Source organism: Thecamonas trahens (genome assembly GCF_000142905.1).
Source record: "Thecamonas trahens ATCC 50062 unplaced genomic scaffold supercont1.4, whole genome shotgun sequence".
NCBI classification, from domain to species: domain Eukaryota; order Apusomonadida; family Apusomonadidae; genus Thecamonas; species Thecamonas trahens.
In genome coordinates this window covers 285,539-302,632 of record NW_013657676.1, presented here as the reverse complement: position 1 = coordinate 302,632, position 17,094 = coordinate 285,539, and the positions used below count along the sequence as shown (strand labels likewise).

At 65.1% G+C, this 17,094-nt stretch overlaps 7 protein-coding genes across 7 annotated transcripts; 5 read left to right on the top strand and 2 right to left on the bottom strand.

Moving 5' to 3' along the window:
* Positions 1–407: 407 nt before the first annotated feature.
* On the top strand, positions 408–1,496 carry AMSG_00994 (zinc-binding oxidoreductase CipB; the record flags this gene model as incomplete). Its single annotated transcript, XM_013906717.1, has 1 exon — positions 408–1,496. The coding sequence occupies one exon, from the start codon at positions 408–410 to the stop codon at positions 1,458–1,460; it is 1,053 nt and encodes a 350-aa protein (XP_013762171.1). The 3' UTR covers positions 1,461–1,496.
* A 468-nt stretch (positions 1,497–1,964) lies between these two features.
* Positions 1,965–3,132, top strand: AMSG_00993 (coiled-coil domain-containing protein 94; the record flags this gene model as incomplete). Its single annotated transcript, XM_013906716.1, has 1 exon — positions 1,965–3,132. The coding sequence occupies one exon, from the start codon at positions 1,965–1,967 to the stop codon at positions 2,946–2,948; it is 984 nt and encodes a 327-aa protein (XP_013762170.1). The 3' UTR covers positions 2,949–3,132.
* AMSG_00992 (uncharacterized protein) lies at positions 2,967–5,306 on the bottom strand (the record flags this gene model as incomplete). Its single annotated transcript, XM_013906715.1, has 2 exons — positions 2,967–4,960; positions 5,060–5,306. 2 exons carry the CDS (start codon positions 5,304–5,306, stop codon positions 2,967–2,969), a joined length of 2,241 nt encoding a protein of 746 aa, XP_013762169.1.
* Positions 5,307–5,957: 651 nt separating this feature from the next.
* On the top strand, positions 5,958–8,956 carry AMSG_00991 (uncharacterized protein; the record flags this gene model as incomplete). The annotated part of the gene is made up of 1 exon (XM_013906714.1): positions 5,958–8,956. One exon carries the CDS (start codon positions 5,958–5,960, stop codon positions 8,850–8,852), a length of 2,895 nt encoding a protein of 964 aa, XP_013762168.1. The 3' UTR covers positions 8,853–8,956.
* Positions 8,957–9,070: 114 nt separating this feature from the next.
* On the top strand, positions 9,071–10,168 carry AMSG_00990 (protein disulfide-isomerase tigA; the record flags this gene model as incomplete). Its single annotated transcript, XM_013906713.1, has 1 exon — positions 9,071–10,168. One exon carries the CDS (start codon positions 9,071–9,073, stop codon positions 10,139–10,141), a length of 1,071 nt encoding a protein of 356 aa, XP_013762167.1. The 3' UTR covers positions 10,142–10,168.
* Positions 10,169–10,292: 124 nt separating this feature from the next.
* Positions 10,293–11,228, top strand: AMSG_00989 (GTP-binding protein ypt7). Its single transcript, XM_013906712.1, has 2 exons — positions 10,293–10,457; positions 10,691–11,228. Exons 1-2 carry the CDS (start codon positions 10,319–10,321, stop codon positions 11,194–11,196), a joined length of 645 nt encoding a protein of 214 aa, XP_013762166.1. The 5' UTR covers positions 10,293–10,318; the 3' UTR covers positions 11,197–11,228.
* AMSG_00988 (uncharacterized protein) lies at positions 11,069–17,007 on the bottom strand (the record flags this gene model as incomplete). The annotated part of the gene is made up of 2 exons (XM_013906711.1): positions 11,069–16,794; positions 17,001–17,007. The coding sequence occupies 2 exons, from the start codon at positions 17,005–17,007 to the stop codon at positions 11,234–11,236; spliced, it is 5,568 nt and encodes a 1,855-aa protein (XP_013762165.1). The 3' UTR covers positions 11,069–11,233.
* Between the last annotated feature and the right edge of the window lie 87 nt (positions 17,008–17,094).

Here is a 17,094-nt window from a genome sequence, read left to right as displayed (position 1 = left end):
TCCGGGGAGGGGGGTACAAGTAACGTGAAGTGTGTGTATGTGTGCGTGTGTATGTGCTGTGGCTCCCCCTTCCTCCCCCCCCCCCCCCTCCTCCTCCCGGCCACTTTGGTTTCTTTCGCCACCAGCCAACAGTAGGAGGGCATGGGGAAGAGGGGAAGTGGCAACAGGTTGAGTTTGAAGCAGCGAACCTGTTCTATTTTCTCGATGGCCCGCATTGGCCAAAAAAAAAGAAGGGAATGTGGCGGAGCGTTGTGTTTGGTTTTGTGCTGTTGACGTCAAGTTGGTTGTGGCGGCTGATGGCCAAACACGTTGCAGAGACAAAACCGCAGCCTTTTCCAGCTGCCGGTATTGGGTTTTTATTTCTCCACACACTCAGACGCAACAACAGTAGCAACAACATCATCATTATGAGCGCCAAGACAACCCAGATCGGAGTGGTCGCCACGGGAGCCGGCGACGACATCGCGGCCAACGTGGCTGTGGTCCAGGTGCCTGCGCCGACTGGCACGCCCGCGCCCGGCTATGTGCGGGTGGCGGTCGACGCTGCGGCTGTCAACCCGGTCGACTGGAAGATGGTCCAGTACAACTTCCTCCTGTCCAAGCTGCCGGCGCAGGTGCTCGGCAACGACGCGTCCGGCAAGGTGACGGCGGTGGGCGAGGGCGTGACCAACGTCAAGGTCGGCGACGAGGTGTACGCGTACACGCCCATTGCCGATGCCAACGGCGCGTTCCAGGAAGCTGTCGACACGCCGTGGTACACAGTCTTCCCCAAGCCCGAGGCGCTTTCGCACGCCGACGCGGCGACGGTTCCGCTCGCCATCTTTACCGCTGCTGTCGCGCTCTTCAAGCAGCTGCCAAGCCTTGGTGCGGATCTGGCGCTGGCGCCCGGCTCCGGCGCCGGCCGGCCGCTGCTGATCTGGGGCGGCGCGTCGTCGGTTGGCCACGTCGCCATCCAGCTCGCCAACTACGCCGGCTTCCGGGTCATCACCCTTGCATCGGCCAAGCACACCGAGCGGCTGACTGCCCTCGGTGCCGCCGCCGTCATCGACTACCACGACGCCGACTACGCTGACCAGGTCGCTGCTGCTCTCAACGGCGAGCCGCTCACCCTCGCCTTTGACACCATCTCGCCCGACACAACGCTCAAGGCCGCGGCGCTGCTTGACTCGTCGCAGCCCAGCTACATCACCTCGATCAACCAGGGCATCGAGGACGCCACCTTCCCAGACAACGTCACCCACATCTTCACCATCGTCGTCGAGTTCAACCCCGAGTCCGAGCTTGGCCAGTGGGCTGCCGGTGCGTACGATACCATCGCTTCCGCGCTCCAGGCCATCCCTATCCAGGCGCAGAACGTGCTCGAGCTTGGCTCGTCTTGGGCCGATCTTGCCAACGGCATCGCCCAGCTTGCCGGCGGCGTCTCGGGCGTCAAGCTTGTTGCCACCCATCTGTCGGCCTAGTATTGAGAGATAGCGATCCGTAAACACGGCACTGACTCTACACGCCGTTTGCCGCATGGTCCCCTACCCGCGATCGTCTCTACCGCTGCACTACTACCCTGCTGGCCGTGATCCATCCCGTCGTTGCTTCTGCACGCGTGTGTGTGCGTGTGACGGCTTTCGGCGAGTGCGAAAACAAGTGATCACGCGTCGGGGCTGCACCTCATCCCTCCACCTCCCCCCCATCCGGTCAGTCATGTAAACGCCCAGCAAGGGCTATCACTCCCCGCCCCTCGCCCCGCGCCCCCCGCCACACCACCACACCTCCTGACCATCCCCGAGTGGGTAACAGTCCGCCAATGATGCCCTCTGCCACCATCGCAATCACAGCTCGCATCAGCGGCCCTTCTGTCGGCAGCTGGGCCTTTTGCCGTCGGCGACTCGGCGCGACACCGCAGCCACTTCCTCTCCCTTCTCCCGCCGCCACTGCCGTCGCCACGTCACTCCACACCCGCCACCACCACCATGGGCTCACGCAAGGAGCAGTCGTTCTACTTTCCGCCGGGGATGGACCCGGCTAATGTGCCGCGCGAGAAGACCAAGGGCCGACGGGGCGGGCGTGGGGCGAAGCGGCCCAAGCAGACCAAGGTCCGACTCGCCATGCCCTTTACGGCGCTCTGTGGCGCGTGCGGCTCGCTCATCGGCTTTAACAAGCGGTTCATCGCCCGCAAAGAGACGGTGATCGGCGAGGACTACCTCGGCGTCCCCGTCCACCGGTTCTATTGCAAGTGTCCCGAGTGCGCCTCCGAGTTTACCATCAAGACGGATCCCAAGACCGCGAGCTACGTCGCCGAGCACCGCGTCAAGCGGCTGCACGAGGCCGCCACCGCCGCCACTGCTGTCAAGCCGCTGCGCGAGATGGTCGACGATGACGCCGACGGCGGCGGCGATGGCGACGGCGGCGGCGATCCCATGGCCGCTCTCGAACAGCGCGCCGCAGACACCCGCCGCGAGATGGAAGACCTCGAGCGACTGGAGGATCTGCGCGCCATTAACGCCCAGCTCAACGACGTTGACCCCATGGCACTCCTTGCCGCACGCGCTGCAGATGCCGAGGCCCTTGCTGCTGCCGCTGCCTCAGACACACTCGACGAGGCTGACGAGCAGCGGATGCGCGAGATCTTTGCCGCCCGCGCCGCGCGGGTCATCCGCCTCGACGACCGTTCACCTCCTGTCGGCGACGCCGGTGAGCCCAGCCTCGGTCTTGGCCCAGCTGCTACGCCCGATGCGAACCCTGTTAACGTTCGCACAGCGGTGGGGGGCTCGGCGGTGGGCAAGCGACCGCGGCCGCGAGGCAGCGTCGTGGTGCGTGCGGTGAAGCGGGCAAAGCTCAACCCCAAAGCCACCCCCGCGCCTGTGTCTGCGGCTGCCCCCGCGCCTGCACCGACGCCTGCGCCTGTATCGTTGCTCGCGGGCTACGGCGATTCGGACTCGGACTCTAGCTCGTAGCGGCAGCCACGACAGTGTTTATCCATCTTGAGCTGCGGCGCCGAGTGCGGCATGATAGCCGTCCCTGGGCAGATGGACTGTGAGATCAAAGGAGATGGCCGGCGGAGCGCGGCCGGGTTCGTCGGGTGCAACCTTGCGTGACATCGATCGCCAATCCAGGTAGGCCATAAAGGCCTCGTCAAACTCGCCGAGCGCCTTGGGCAGGTACACAGCGAGGTGCGGCGGGACGGCGGCGTCGCGGAGCATGGTGAGATAGCCGTGGAGTTTGGAGGCAAGAACAAGGTCTACGGCCTGCTCGGGACCCTCGACATTGGTCTCGCACGAGAGATACACTTCCCAGTGCGGGGCATTGTCGGAGATATGGACCGACGCCGCGACGGCGTCGGCGGCATCGATAGGAACCACGTGGTAGATGACAACGGCGTGGAAGAGCTTGCGGACGGCAGTCGACCAGTGTAGAAAGAGATGGAAGAAGTACTTGCGGAGGAGGATGTTGCCCATGAGTGCAATGCGGGCCTCGCCCTGGAACACGGTCTCGTGGTCCGAGATGAACGCGAGCGCCTTGGCGGTGAGTGAGTAGCGTTCGACGCCCAGGAGCAGGTCGAGAACTTGGATGAGGAACGAGGGATCAAAAGTGTTGTACAGCGTGGCGCGCGAGTGGACCCGGCCAGCAAAGGCGAGCCATCGCGCAACCCGATCGAGGCCGGCACCGACTTGCTCCACGTCGTGCAGCGAGATGTTCGAGAGCAGGTCGCGGACAAGGACCGAGATCAGGTATGGATTGAGGAGCACAAACTGCGTGGCCTCGATAAACGCCGAGTCATGCCCGCTTGCTGCGTTGCGGACACGGACCTCAAAGCAGAGCGCCTCAACGAGAGCCTGGAAACCAGGCACAAGCATCCACGGTACGACAGACTGCGCGCCGCCGCTGGAGAGCCGAAACACGCGTCGGACGTGGAGCACAAGCTCGCGAATGAAGAGCATGAACATCTTGCACCGCTTGGCAAGGACAGAGAGCCAGCGGGCATCCGGATCGACCTCAAACTCGGACGAGGCCGACTGCGGGAGGCCGCGAAAGAGGTACGGATAGACCACAAGGTCTGGCGGCAGCTCGATGCCGAGCTGAGCCGAAAGCATCTTGTCCGAGACACAGAGGTCGGCGAGCTCGGCGTGGGTGGCCTCGCGGGCTTTTGTCTCGCGCTCGATGCGAGACCTTGCCTTGTCATGGTCCTCGCCGGCGTCTTCGACGACCTCGTCGTCGCCGGCACCACCGGCCCACCGCGGCGTCGACGGCGAGCGTTCGGAGTCGCTGGCGTCGTTGGCGTTGCATGCGCCCGTCTCGGGCGACCCGGCGTCTGTCAGTGGCGGGTCGGTGGCGAGCACAATGTGGCCACACACACCGGGCACGGAAAAATAGGCGACAGCAAGGACTCGTGCGCAGAATGTGGCCTTGGCCGACGACAGCCGTGTGCCAAAGGTGCCTGCCAGCGCGTCGAGCGCCACGCGAAGCGTGGCGACGAGTGCGTCGCGGTAGCGAACCGCCAGGGCGATGTCGATCTTGGACGCCATGGGCCGCAGCGTCTTGGAGAACTGCAGCGTTTTGAGCGACCACTCGCCGCGGTGCATAAGACTCGCAAGCGCCGTGAACCGAGTGTTCTCGCCAATGGATTCGGACCGCGCGGCAGACTTTGTGGCCACGGCCTCGCCTGCCGGCGTCAGCAACCACTCCCACAGCGCGAGCAGCGACTTGCGCCCGTTGCGTGCGGCCTCGGCCGACGAGTACACAAACATCGGGACCGAAAGAAGCGGCACGGCTTCGGCAAGGAGCGCGTGCGCCCGCACAGGCTCCAGCTGCGGCGTGGTACACGCCACCAGCGCCCGGGCCACATTAAACGACCAACGCGGCCTCGTCGCGTCACGTCTGCTCTTCTCCGACCCGCGATGCGACAACGGGCTCTTGCCCTTGTCTGGCTTTGGTTTCTTCTTCGACGCCAATCTGACTTTGCCCTTGCCTCTCGCCTTGCCACCGCTACTGCTGCTGCTGCTGCCGAGCGATGCCCTCCTCCCTCCCCCTGCCTTTCTAGACACGCCAGATATCGCGCTTCGCTCACCCGAGACCTGGGATCTGCTGGACGACGTCGAGTCACGCACAGCTGCGGCGCTTTTGCTCCCACCCGCGCTTCTGCTACCAGCAGGGCCAGCATCCGGCAACATGTGCTTGAACGGCCCAGCCACCGTAACAGGCGGCGAGTCTGGCGCGTGTGTCGGGCGAGGCGAGCGAGCACGAGGCCCCCTTGCTACGGCGGCACACAACGGGTCATACAGCACACCCATGCCTGCGGTGCCGTATCCGGCCATGAACACCGTCGCCCGACCTTGAGAAGATGGTCGGGTGAGGTATGCAGCACGGAAGGGGTGGGACGGGAAGGGAGGGGGGGGGGGGAGCGAGGGTTTGCGGAAAACAGGTTGATAGGAAATTGGAATTCTCGCATGTGGGGCTTGCATGGCTGGCAGTGGGGGGGGGGGTGGTTGGCAGTTGGCCGACGTGTGGTTGGGTGGCTCGGCAAGCTGGCCGCCTGATGAGTTGGCTTCTCGTGCCACCGATTGCGGCAATGGGCGCAGATCGAGCGAGTGAGCGCATGTGCGTTTGCTTGTGTGTGTGTTTGATGTGCGTGTGTGCGTACGTGTATATACATATCTGTTTGTGTGTGTGTGTGTGGGGGGGTACTCATCAGATCGCGCCTTTTCGCCTGCCATGGGCCACGCATCGTGTGTGCCAGGCGGGGCCCAACTTCCACTGCCGTTCACTGCCGTCGCCACCGACTCGGCGCAAGTCTGTGCGGCCACACTCGCAGCCATCCCTTTCCCACTCCACTTTGCGCCCATCCCCTTCTTCGGCTACGGTGGTGCATGGCTGGCCTCCCTCCCTTTCCTCCTCGTGGCGGTCTGCCCGGGCCCTCCCGCCGGACCTCGCATGGCCTGCCGCCGGGCGCCCCACTCCCGCCAGGCATGCCGGCTCTGCCCGGCTCGCGGCGGCCATCGGCCACACCTACGGCCAGCCACGACCAGCAGGACGACGACGGGTACGACGACGAGTATGACTACGAGTATGGATACTACGATGGGGCTGGCGGGCACGACGACGACGACGGCGACGACGACGGCGGGCGGAGCGATGGAGGCGGCGATGAGAACGAGGCTGCCGCGGTGCTGCAGGCCGCGTGGCGCGGGCGGGCCGCCCGGGTTCAGGCCAAGCGCGAGCGGGCGGCGGCGACGACGCTGCAGGGCGTGTGGCGCGGGCATGCCGAACGCCGCTCCCGCGACCGGGCGCTGCCGGGCTTTGAGCTCCGGCGCGCCGCGGAGCGCCACCTGCCCGAGGCCGAGCTGCGGAAGGCCATTGTGGCTTCGGCCCGCTTCGGCATCGACGCGCCCGACAGCAGCGGCAATACAGCGTTGCATCTTGCGGCTCGCGGGCTCGGATGCACACCGCAGGCACCGCTGACACACACGTTGGACGTGCTGGTCGAGTCGGGTGCGTCAGCAACCGCCGTCAACGCTCTTGGCCGCACCCCTCTCCACACGGCCGCCGCCGCCGGCTACGCCCAGGGTGTGGCATGGCTGGTCAAGCATCTTCCGGCCGTCGACCTTGGTCTTGGACTGCGCGACAACATCGGGTTGACGCCGCTGCTGGCGGCGGCTGCTGCTGGCGCGGACGCCGCCGTCATCGACCTTGCCGTGGCCGGTGCCGACTCGGCAGCCGCCGACGGTGTCGTCTTTGACGTCCCGCCGCGGTGGGGTGCTCCACGATCGGCAGCCGCACCCACGGCACTCTCTGTCGAGCCACTTTGGTTGGCAGCCTGCTCGGGCTCGGTCCGCGCGTGCAAATTCTTCATGGACTCGAGGGCGAATCCGGACGCTCGCGGCCCTCTGGGGCTTACGCCACTCGCCGCCGCCGCCGCGCACGGCCACGCCCAGGTTGTCGACACCATGCTTGAGCTGGGCGCCGATCCTGAGGTCCGTGACGACGCTGGGCTCGCGCCGCTTGACTGGGCTGTCGTTGCCGCCGCACCGGGCGTCGTGTCTGCCCTCTCACTTGCGGGCGCCGAGCTGGACTTTCCCATTGTCGCCGCCGACCCGGCCCGCGGCTGGACGCCGCTCATGGTTGCAGCGTACCAGGCGCACTGGGGCGGCGATGCGCTCAAGGTCCTCGCCACTCTGATCGAAGAAGGTGCTGATCCGAGCGTGACTGTTCAGCTGCCAACTGGGACAGTCGGTGCGCTCGACGTCGCGTCGTCGCGTGCAGCGTATGACATGCTTGCCCGCGCCTCGCCGGCCGAAGTTCTTGAGTGGGATGCCCGCAAGCCCGGGCCTGCGATCAATCTCCCACTCCCACCGCCGCTTCCGCGATTGGCGCAAGCCACCTCCGAACAACTAGCGGGCGGCGTCTCGACTCCACCTGAAGCTCACCACGAGGACGTTCACGGCCTGGATCTGGATGTGAAACTCGACTCCCTTGACGGCTACGAGTACGAGTACGAGGATGACGAGGCGCCGCGGGACGCGGCGGCGGCGGCCGAGGCGCCGATGGGCAATACGCTTGACGCCATCTTTGCCGAGCACGCCATGCAGTCGGCCGACGTTGACGAGCTCTCCGTGCTCATGGCCGAGCGTCGTGGCACGCACGCGGTCGAGCGGTCGCCGAGCTCCAAGGTGTACGACACGTCGACGCGCCAAGAGGCGTCATACGTGGAGATCATCGACCTTGATCGCGAGCAGGAGGGCGGCGACGAGCTCGTCATAGGCGGCTCACCACCGCCGGTCTCACCTGGCCCACAGCGGCCGCGGGAGCGGGCGGAGATGACTCCCCACCTGCGGTCGAGGGCGCGGCGGCGGTCGTCGTCGGGTGCACCAACCACCATCAACATCGACGTGTCCATGGCCGACAGAGGCCAAGAGGCGGGTGCAACACCGAGCCCACAGTTTCGCGAACTGCAGCGGCACAAGTTGCAGCAACTTAATGACGCGAAGCATCGCGAAGAGGCTAGCGGGCTCGCCGTGGCACGCGGACCGCGGCGGACCAACTCGCGCAGGCGGGCAGACCTGGAGACCCGGTCGATGGTGTCGGATGCACCGGCAGTGGTTGAGCTCCGGGCGCAGCTGTGTGAGCGCGACAAGCAGATCGCGTCACTCTCCCGCCAGCTTGCGGTCCTCGAGCGACAACTCGACGACTCGGGCAAAACATCGGACACGCTGCAGTGGGACCTGGAGCTTGCCGAGCAGGCGACTGCGATGAACCTTGCTGCGGCGCAGGACGAGACGCCACCGGGCAACGATCCGGCTTATTCACGTTGGGAGGCACGGATGGAGCGCGAAATGCGTGAGCTGCGCGAGCAGAATAAGCTGCTCCTGAAGTCTGTCACCGAGCTCATTGCCTCGAACTCGCGTGCGCACGCCGCCCTCTCGGATCTCTCGTCGTCGCAGCCGTCGCTGCACCGGTCTCAACCGATATTTTCTTCGCGGACTGCGCCGGTGACGATTGTCCGCGGACGCGGACGCGGACGCGGGCGTGGGCGCTGGCGCGGGCGCGGACGCGGGCGTGGCAGTCCGCCTCGAGGCAGTCCGCCGCGAGGCGGCCGCATGAGCGCCAGCGTTTCCCCGACCAAGACCTCACCGGGCTCGCGGATCGCGCACCTCAAGTCTGTTCCACAGGGCTTCATGTCGGCCACCGACGTCGAGCTCCACGCGTCGATGACTGCCGGCGGCTCGTCGGCGGCGTCGGAGCGGCGACGAGTGCTCAACCACCTTCGATCGCCCGAGGCGAAGCGGCTGCGGCGCGAGCTCGAGCTGGCCAAGCTTGAGCGACCCAAGCGTGGCCGATCTGGCCGTGCGCGTCGTCGTCGCTGAGCCAATGGCGGACGCCGCCACTGCCCCCCGGACTTCATGCTTCTGTATCTATCGCTCCGGATGAGACAGCATCCTCCTTGGGCGTAAACAGCAGGCCGACTGACTGGCCATGGCTGCACCCGGCCGACACCACCACAGGCAGTTGCAGGGCAGGGCGCACTTCTCTCGCAAGAAAACACCAGCAGACTGGACACATGGCGCATACTCGGCATTGGCGAATGCCCTCAGCGGTAGTGGTGGCGGCAGTGGTGCTGGCAGCAGTGGTGGCGGCCCTGGCGGCGCCCGTGGCCGGCGGACGGGTCGACTTCTCGCAGTGGACCGACTGCAAGGCGTGCGTGGCGGCAGGCTACGGATGGTGCCCCATCAAGCGCATCTGCGGCGGCTTTGCCAACAAGCAGTGCGGGGAGGGTGAGGCGTACAAGGCCTTTCCCAAGGGCGGAGCAGGCGGAGCGAGCGCGGGCGGGAACGGGAACGCTGCAGCGGCTGTCGACGACGGCGACGTCAAGGTCCTCACCGATGCCACCTTTGACGCCGTAGTCAACGATCCGGGCAAGGCTGTCTTTGTTGAGTTCTACGCGCCATGGTGCGGCCATTGCAAGAACCTGGCACCGACGTACGCCAAACTGGGCACGACCTTTGCCGGGGTGAAGGACGTGGTCATCGCCAAGCTCGACGCCACCGTTCATTCGGGTGCCGCGCGCAAGGCTGGCGTCTCGGGCTACCCCACCATGATGTTCTATGGTAAGGGCGCAGGAAGCGATGGCGAAAAGTACGCTGGCGGGCGCTCGGGCGAGGCGCTCACCGAGTTTATCAACAAGAAGACCGGCCACAAGCGGGTGTTTGGCGAGGCTGCGCCGGCTGTTGACACCACCTTTGGCGTCCTTGCCTCGGCCGCACGCTACGTCAAGTCGTTCGCCAAGGCCAGCGACGAGGCTGCCAAGAACGCGGCGGTGGAGAAGTTGGCATCGCGGATCAAGGGCGGCGAGCCCGGCGCCGCCGAGTTCTACGCCACTGTTCTCCGGGGCATGATCAAGAACGGCGACGAGTTTGTGACCAAGCAGATGGCCCGCATCGGGCAGCTCATCCAGTCGCCAGATGTCTCCGAGTCCAAGCGCGAGATGTTCCAGATGCGCCACAACATCCTGGTCCACATTGCGTCGGTTGTGCCTGGCCTCGCCCCGCCCGCGCCAGCAGGCGCCGACGCCTCGGCCAAGGCCGCCGTCGTTGCCAAGATCGATGCCCTAGCCACCGAGCTCAATGCCCTCCGTGCACTTGTCGAAAGCCTCTAAGTCGTGCAGTAAATAGTAGCGAGGTCAGTGCGTGTTGTGTGTGCCTGCGCGGCGATCGACGTCGGCTTCCATGCGGGTGCCTGCAGGCAGCGACACCGGCCTGGCAGGCACGTGCGGAAGTGAGACGGCAGACGAGGTACGGCACGGTACAGTACCCGACTGCAGCGAGTGCAAAGGATGATGTCTTCATCGGGCGGACTGCGGCGGAAGCAGCTGCTGAAGGCTGTGGTGCTGGGTGACTCGGGCGTGGGCAAGACTGCCCTTCTGCATCGTTACGTCAACCGGACGTTCTCCACCCATTACAAGGCCACCATTGGTACGTGGGGAAGGAGGAGGAGGAGGAGGGAATGGGGGGGGGGGGGGGGGGAGGTGGGGGCGGAGGACTTACGCATGTGTGTACGTGTATGTGTATGTGTATGTGTATGTGCTTGCGCGTGTGTGCTTGCGGTGTGTGCTGGCGTGTGTGTGCTGGCGTGTGTGGTCTGCGGTGGTGGTGGTGCACGGCTTCTGACCGGAATGGGACGTGAATGGGACGGGGCATGGTGATAGGCGCCGACTTTATGTCCAAGGAGGTGATCGTGGATGATGCTCAGGTGACGGTGCAGCTGTGGGATACTGCCGGACAGGAGCGGTTCCAGTCGTTGGCTTCGGCATACTATCGTGGTGCAGACTGCTGCCTCCTGGTCTACGACGTTAACATCAAGTCGACGTTGGAGCGACTGACTCTTTGGCGCGATGAGTTCCTGCGGAATCGGTTCTCTGACGCCAACTCGGCCGAAGCGCGCGACTTTCCGTTTGTTATTGTGGGCAACAAGACCGACTTTGATCCGGCCGAGCGGCAGGTGGCCGTTGCCGACGCGCTCGACTGGATGGCGAGCGTGGGCATCGACGCCGAGGACCATTTTGAGACATCGGCCAAGGACGATGTGGGCGTGACCGAGGCCTTTATGCGGATGTCGGTCAAGGCGCACCGCCTCTCGTCGCACAACGACGGTGACACCTTTGCTCCCGTCAAGCTTGACATCGAGTACAAGAACAAGGGCTGCGGCTGCTGACGCCACCAAGATGAGTAAAAAGAGAGTGCTGGGCTTGTTACGATGTTGAGGAATACGATGAGCCCGAGGCTGAGCCCGAGCCCGAGGCCGAACCCGAGGCTGAACCCGAGGCCGAACCCGAGGCCGAACCCGAGGCCGAACCCGAGGCCGAACCCGAGGCTGAGCCCGAGGCCGAGGCCGAGGCTGAACCTGAAGCCGAACCCGAGGCCGAACCCGAGGCCGAACCCGAGGCCGAACCCGAGGCCGAACCCGAGGCCGAACCCGAGGCCGAACCCGAGGCCGAACCCGAGGCCGAACCCGAGGCCGAACCCGAGGCCGAACCCGAGGCCGAACCCGAGGCCGAACCCGAGGACGATTCCGAGACAGAGCTCGAGCCCTTCGCTTCGGCTTCGGCTTCGGCCTCGGCCTCGGCTTCGGCCGAATCATCACCGCTGTCGGTGCCCGAGGCAGTCACAAAGGTGTAAGCGTCTGTTGTCTCGTCGCCACCGTCGTCAGCGGGATCAGCCTTGGGCGCGGGCGCAACGCCGACAGCGTCCGAGTCGTCTGAGCCGAGCAAATCATGGTCGCCCGACGCGCTGCTGACGCTCGAGGCTACGGCAACGGCGGGTGCAGGCGCGGGCGCAGTGGCGACTGCCACGAGGTTGTTGCCGGTCTCGACGGTCACAAACGGTTTGTCGACCTTGGCCGGGTACGAGTGGGCGAGGAGCGTGACAAAGAACTTGACCGGGGCGGCAGCAGCGTCCAGATGGTCGGGATAGGCGCGTGCAGCAATGGTGTAGGTGCCGGCGTCAAACTCCTTGTCGATGACGACGTCGCGGTCGTAGGAGAAGTTCGAGTCGGCGTTGGGGTACACAATGTTGCCGGACGAGTCGGAGACGGTGGTGAGCATGGCGATGGGCTCGGTCTCAGAGCCGCGGGTATCGTACTGCGAGAGGATGACGCATGCGTGAGTCGGGCGCGAGAACGTGACCGAGTATGACACGGTGTGGTTCTCGTCCTTGCCCGACCACGCACCGGCGGCACGGTAGCGGTGCCACTCGGGTCCATTGAAGAGGCGGCAGACAAAGAGCGACGAGAACTGCTTGCGGAAGTCCTCAAAGGCCATCCAGAACTCGCCGTCGTCACCGGCCACAAAGCCGACCTTGGCCTTGCGGCGCGGAGTCCAGTTCTTGGTGTCGGCGTCAGACCACGGGCCTTCCCACTCGGTTTTGGCCCACGGGTTGCGGAGCTTGAGCAGCGAAAAGCCGTCGACCTCGGCGACGTCCAGGATCGAGTATGCATGGCCCTGCACAATGCCGTCGATGACCTGGGTGTCGGTTCCGGCCTGCGAGCCTGCACCGAGCAGATGGCCCTCCGAGTTCCAGCGGAGGAGGTCCTGGAAGAGCTCACCCGACGCCACCTTTTGCTGGACCGAGGGGACCGAGAACCAGTATGCCGACGGCACGCCGCCAGTGAGGTCGGCGAGACCCTCGTGGATGAACCCACCCTCGAGCGCCTGGTACCCGCCGTGGAGCTTGGCGTACGCCTTCTCGATGACCGAGACCCATGCTTCGTTGGGGTCTGTCGACCGCGCAAACAGCGGCTCGCCGCCGGCCCTGGGCACCTTGTCGTTGACAAGGACTTCACGCCACACGCCATCCTTGTAAAACCGCGCTGCGTACACCCCACGCTCACCGGACGGGTTCGACTTGCCAAAGGTGGTGGGAATGATGCCGCCGCTCTGGTGCGCAGCCGCGGCGGCAATCGAGGCCAGGAACCAGCAGTCGCCGAGCGCGCCCTGCGCAATGTCACCGGCGTCGGCGCCGCCCTTGAACAGGTCGGCGCCCAGACGCGACCACGACGACTCGGAAATGTCCGAGTCGTCCCAGCCCGACGAGTACTCGGACGCGGCCTTGAGCGCCTCCTTGTACCGGCGCGAGGTGAGCGGCCGGAGCGGGGTCTTGAGCGCTGTCACGTTGCTGCTGCGGAACGCCTTGGCCTTGGCCCGGTTCTTAGTCGCTGCTGAAGCTTGGACCACGTTTGAGCGGTGGTCGACCAGGCCCGGCTCGCCAAAGTCCTCGGCCGACAGTTCCTCGTTGTGGGCGAGGCCAAAGAGATCGGCCTCATCCGCGCCCATGCGGCCCTCGAGCGTGGCACCGCCAATGACCGGCATGTTGCCGGCAAGCTCTGCCATCCTGTCGTTGGCCGAGATCGACAGCATCGACATCGAGTACGACGCCGAGTACGACGAGCCCTCTTCCTCCTCCCACACCTCGACATCAGATCCGTACGACGAGGCATTGTAGCGGGCTGAGAGCTTGTAGCTGCCCTCGACTGCCGAGTACTCTTCCTCTTCGGTGTACGAGCCCGAGCCCGAGCTTGAGCCCGAGCCCAGCGCACCAGCGAGCTTGGCCTTGGCAGCGGCAAACACCGACTTGGCCTTTTCCGCCCCATAAACGCCACCAGCTTCGACGCCAGCGTTGTCGCCGGCATCGGCGACCGAGACCGGGATCGGGGCCTTGTACCGACCTTGAGCCTGCTTGCGGCGGGCGGCGCCAGCGGTGTCCTGCTGGAGTGCCTTGCGGCGGGCGCGCTCACGAGAGTTGCGGCGGGCCATCTGTGCGTAGTACGCCGAGACAAAGGTCTCGATGTCAGCCTCGCTCCAGCGGGCAATGTCGCGGTCGGTGAGGTCGGCGTAGGTCTCGGCGGCCTCACCAGGATACTTCATGTCGCGGAGGGTCCACTCGATGGCGGCCATCTCGTCGCGGACAGCTTGCGCGCGGTGGTCGCCGATGAGCATGCAGAGGGCGGCGGCAAACTTTTGCTCGGCAGTCCAGCTCGCGTTGAGCTCTGCGTCAAGCTTGTTGAGCTCGAGGTACTCGTCGACCGTCTTGGCGGTCCGTGCCGCGTGGAAGACGTCCGAGAGGATGGTCGACGACGGGCGGACCGACTGGAGGTACTGGGTGGCAGCCGAAGCCCGGAGCGTCTCGACGGCGGCTGACGGCGTGGCGCGGGCGGCAGAGAGGAACGACGATGCCCGAGTGTTGAGCAGGTACAGCGTGTACGCGAGCATGATTGAGAGCGTGAGCGAGGAGGTGACGAGGCCGACCCACGGCGGGTTGAGGAAGAGCGTGGCAACCACGCCCCAGGCGACCACGGTGAGAAGGGCGGCGTAGACAAGGAGGACTGTCGATGTCACCGAGACCATGACCTTGCGGGTCTTGGAATACTGGAAGACCGGGAAGAGGAAGCGGCCGTAGAAAATGGGCGATGATGACGATGACCAGTAGACGGTCGAGATGCGTTGGAGGGCGCGCGAGGCGGTAAAGACAAAGAGGCAGGCCCAGCCAATGGAGAAGCCGACAAACGGCGCGGCGACAAAGCCGATGATGACACCGACGGCAGCGCAGACGACAAGGAGGGCAAGACCACCGATGCGGAAGAGGCGCGGCAGGAAAAAGTCGTTGTGCGCCCAGTAGAGCGCTGTGGCGATACCGGCGCAGCCGAAGAGGACAACGGCGGCGACGATGGTGCCGGCGACGACCGAGACGATGGCGGTGAGGAGGGCGGCAAAGACGATGAAAAGGACAGCTGTGAGGACGAGCGCGAGGCCGAGGAAGAGCGAGACGCGGTAGCCGCGATCGCGCCACTGGATGAGGGCCATGGCTAGCGCGATGAGAGTCGGATACATGACGCCGCCGAGGATGAGGCCAAACGAGCTCTTGTTGATCTCCGCGTCGAGCTCCGAGTCCCAGAGCGCGGCACCGGCGCCCCAGAGGATAACAAGGATGACCACCAGAGAAGTGACGACAACCGGGTCCCAGGCGCGGAGTGTGTGGTAGAAGCGGTAGAGCGCAATGGCGGTGAGGGTGACGATGGCAGTGATGCCGGTGACAACGAATCCGTGCCATGCCGGTGAGTTGACGCTGGCGATGACAAAAGTGGCGGCGAGGAGGATAGCCAGCATGGAGGAAGCGGCAGCGGCAAAGACCCAGTGCGACTCGTTGGCCTTGTGGTAGTGCGCGTACATGGGGTTTGTCGGCCAGTCGAAAAAGGCGATTAGGCCAGCCACAAAGTAGGGCGGCGCAAAGATGGCGACGCAAAGCGTGACTACCGACTCGGTGGCAGTGTAGAAGAGAAGGCCAGCGCCGACCGATACGGCCTCCACAAGGAGGCTTGCAGCGGCAAGCTGCCACGAGACCCGGTATGCCGAGCGCTGGTAGACGCGGTAGACGGCCCAGAGGGCCGGAAGGACAAATGAGAGGAGGAGGGCGGCAAAGCCGACGATCCACTGCTCAAACGAGACGCCACGGACGGTGACTTTTTCGGCGAGGTCGGCACCGGCGACAATGGCGATGTCGAGGCCAAAGGCGGCGACAAGGACGACAAAGGCAAGGGTCTTGGAGCGGAGCCAGGGGAACAACTGAACGATGCGAGTCCGCTCCAGGAACATGTCACCCGAGTCGGAGACAGCCGCCGAGACCGAGGTGGCCGAGGCCGAGATGGCCGAGCCCGAGGCGGAGGTCTTGGGCGAGGCGCCGACGAGCGACTTGATGAGGGCGGCCTTGGAGTGGAGCATCGAGACCGGGACCGGGAGCTTCTTGTTGACGATATGGATGCCGAGGGCGGTGGCCGAGACAGCGTAGGTAGTGGCGTGCGCAAAGAACCAGTAAGACTCACCGTAGAAGATCATGGACGAGCGCGAGGCGATGAGAAAGAGAGCGTTGACCGAGGCCGGGAGCTTGGACTTGCGCGAGAGGTTGTACATGACGAGGACGGCGTCGAGAACGACGAGGAGGAGCGAGTTTGCGACGGCGATGCGGGTAAACTGCGAGCACGACTCGTCAGCCGAGCACTGGCCGTCGTGCTCGAGACGCCAGGCGGTGACGATGTAGCCGACGAGCGCGTGGTACGAGACGATGGTGAGGATGAACGAGGCCCACGACCGCTTGTTGCCCGACCACGAGAAGAGGCGCAGCGAGCGCGAGTAGTGGGTGGCGGCAAGTGCCCGAAAGTCGCCAAAGATCGAGCCAGTGTACTCGATAAAGCCAGCGACAATGAGCGGGTACGAGTTGAGCGAGAGCCAGACCTGGGTCACGCCGATAAAGGTGTACGGCTCGGTGGTAAAGGCGATGTAGACCATAAAGACGACAAAGGTGCAAGAGATGGTCATGAAAGAGAGGACCGGCCAGATGGTGAGCCGCCACGCGGTTGCCGCCCAGTTGAAGAGCGCAAAGCCGGTGAAGAGCAGGTAGGTACCGCCGAGTAGGATGGCGACGCCAAGGACGTTGACGACGCGATCCGAGACGGCGGCAGCCCAGGCGAGGAGGTAGGCAAAGGGCCACGAGACGATGGCAACGGTGGCAAAGGTCATGACGTGCTTGCCCACGGTAAAGCTGCGGCTACCCCATCCACGCGAGGCCCAGAGCTTGGCGAGGGTAGCCTTCGCCCTGTTGGGCCGGTAGTGGACGACCCAGTGCTGGAAGAGCCAAGCCAGGACGGTAAAGAGGACGCATGGCAGGCCAAGGTAGAGCGTCAGCCTCCAGAACGTGGCCTGGTCGATGTCACGCTCCAGCGAGTCGGCGATCGTCCCGCGGTTGGTGTCGATGCGGTCGGCCACTGTAGATTTGTGAGTTAAAGGTGGGGCAGGGAGGAGGAGGGGGGAGGTGAGGGTTGGTGGGCGTACTTTGGAACGGAGGCAATGCGGCGAAGGGGAGGGGATGGAGGGAGTGGAGAGGAGGAGTGAGGAGGGTGGAGCTAGAGGGTAGCGTGTGCGTGTGTGTGTGTGTGTGTGTAGTGTGGGAGTGGTGTGTGTGTGTGGGGACAGTGCATGAGCGGCGAGGGTGGACCGGGCTGGTGGACGTGCGGGTCGAGGTCGAACAGGCGTGGGTTGGGCTGGTGGGTGGGTGGGTGGGGGGT

Coding starts and splice junctions, on each gene's coding strand:
- AMSG_00989 (XM_013906712.1), top strand. CDS start 10,319: ATGATGTCTTCATCGGGCGGACTGCGGCGGAAGCAGCTGCTGAAGGCT. Junction 10,458..10,690: donor CCATTACAAGGCCACCATTG/GTACGTGGGGAA, acceptor GCATGGTGATAG/GCGCCGACTTTATGTCCAAG.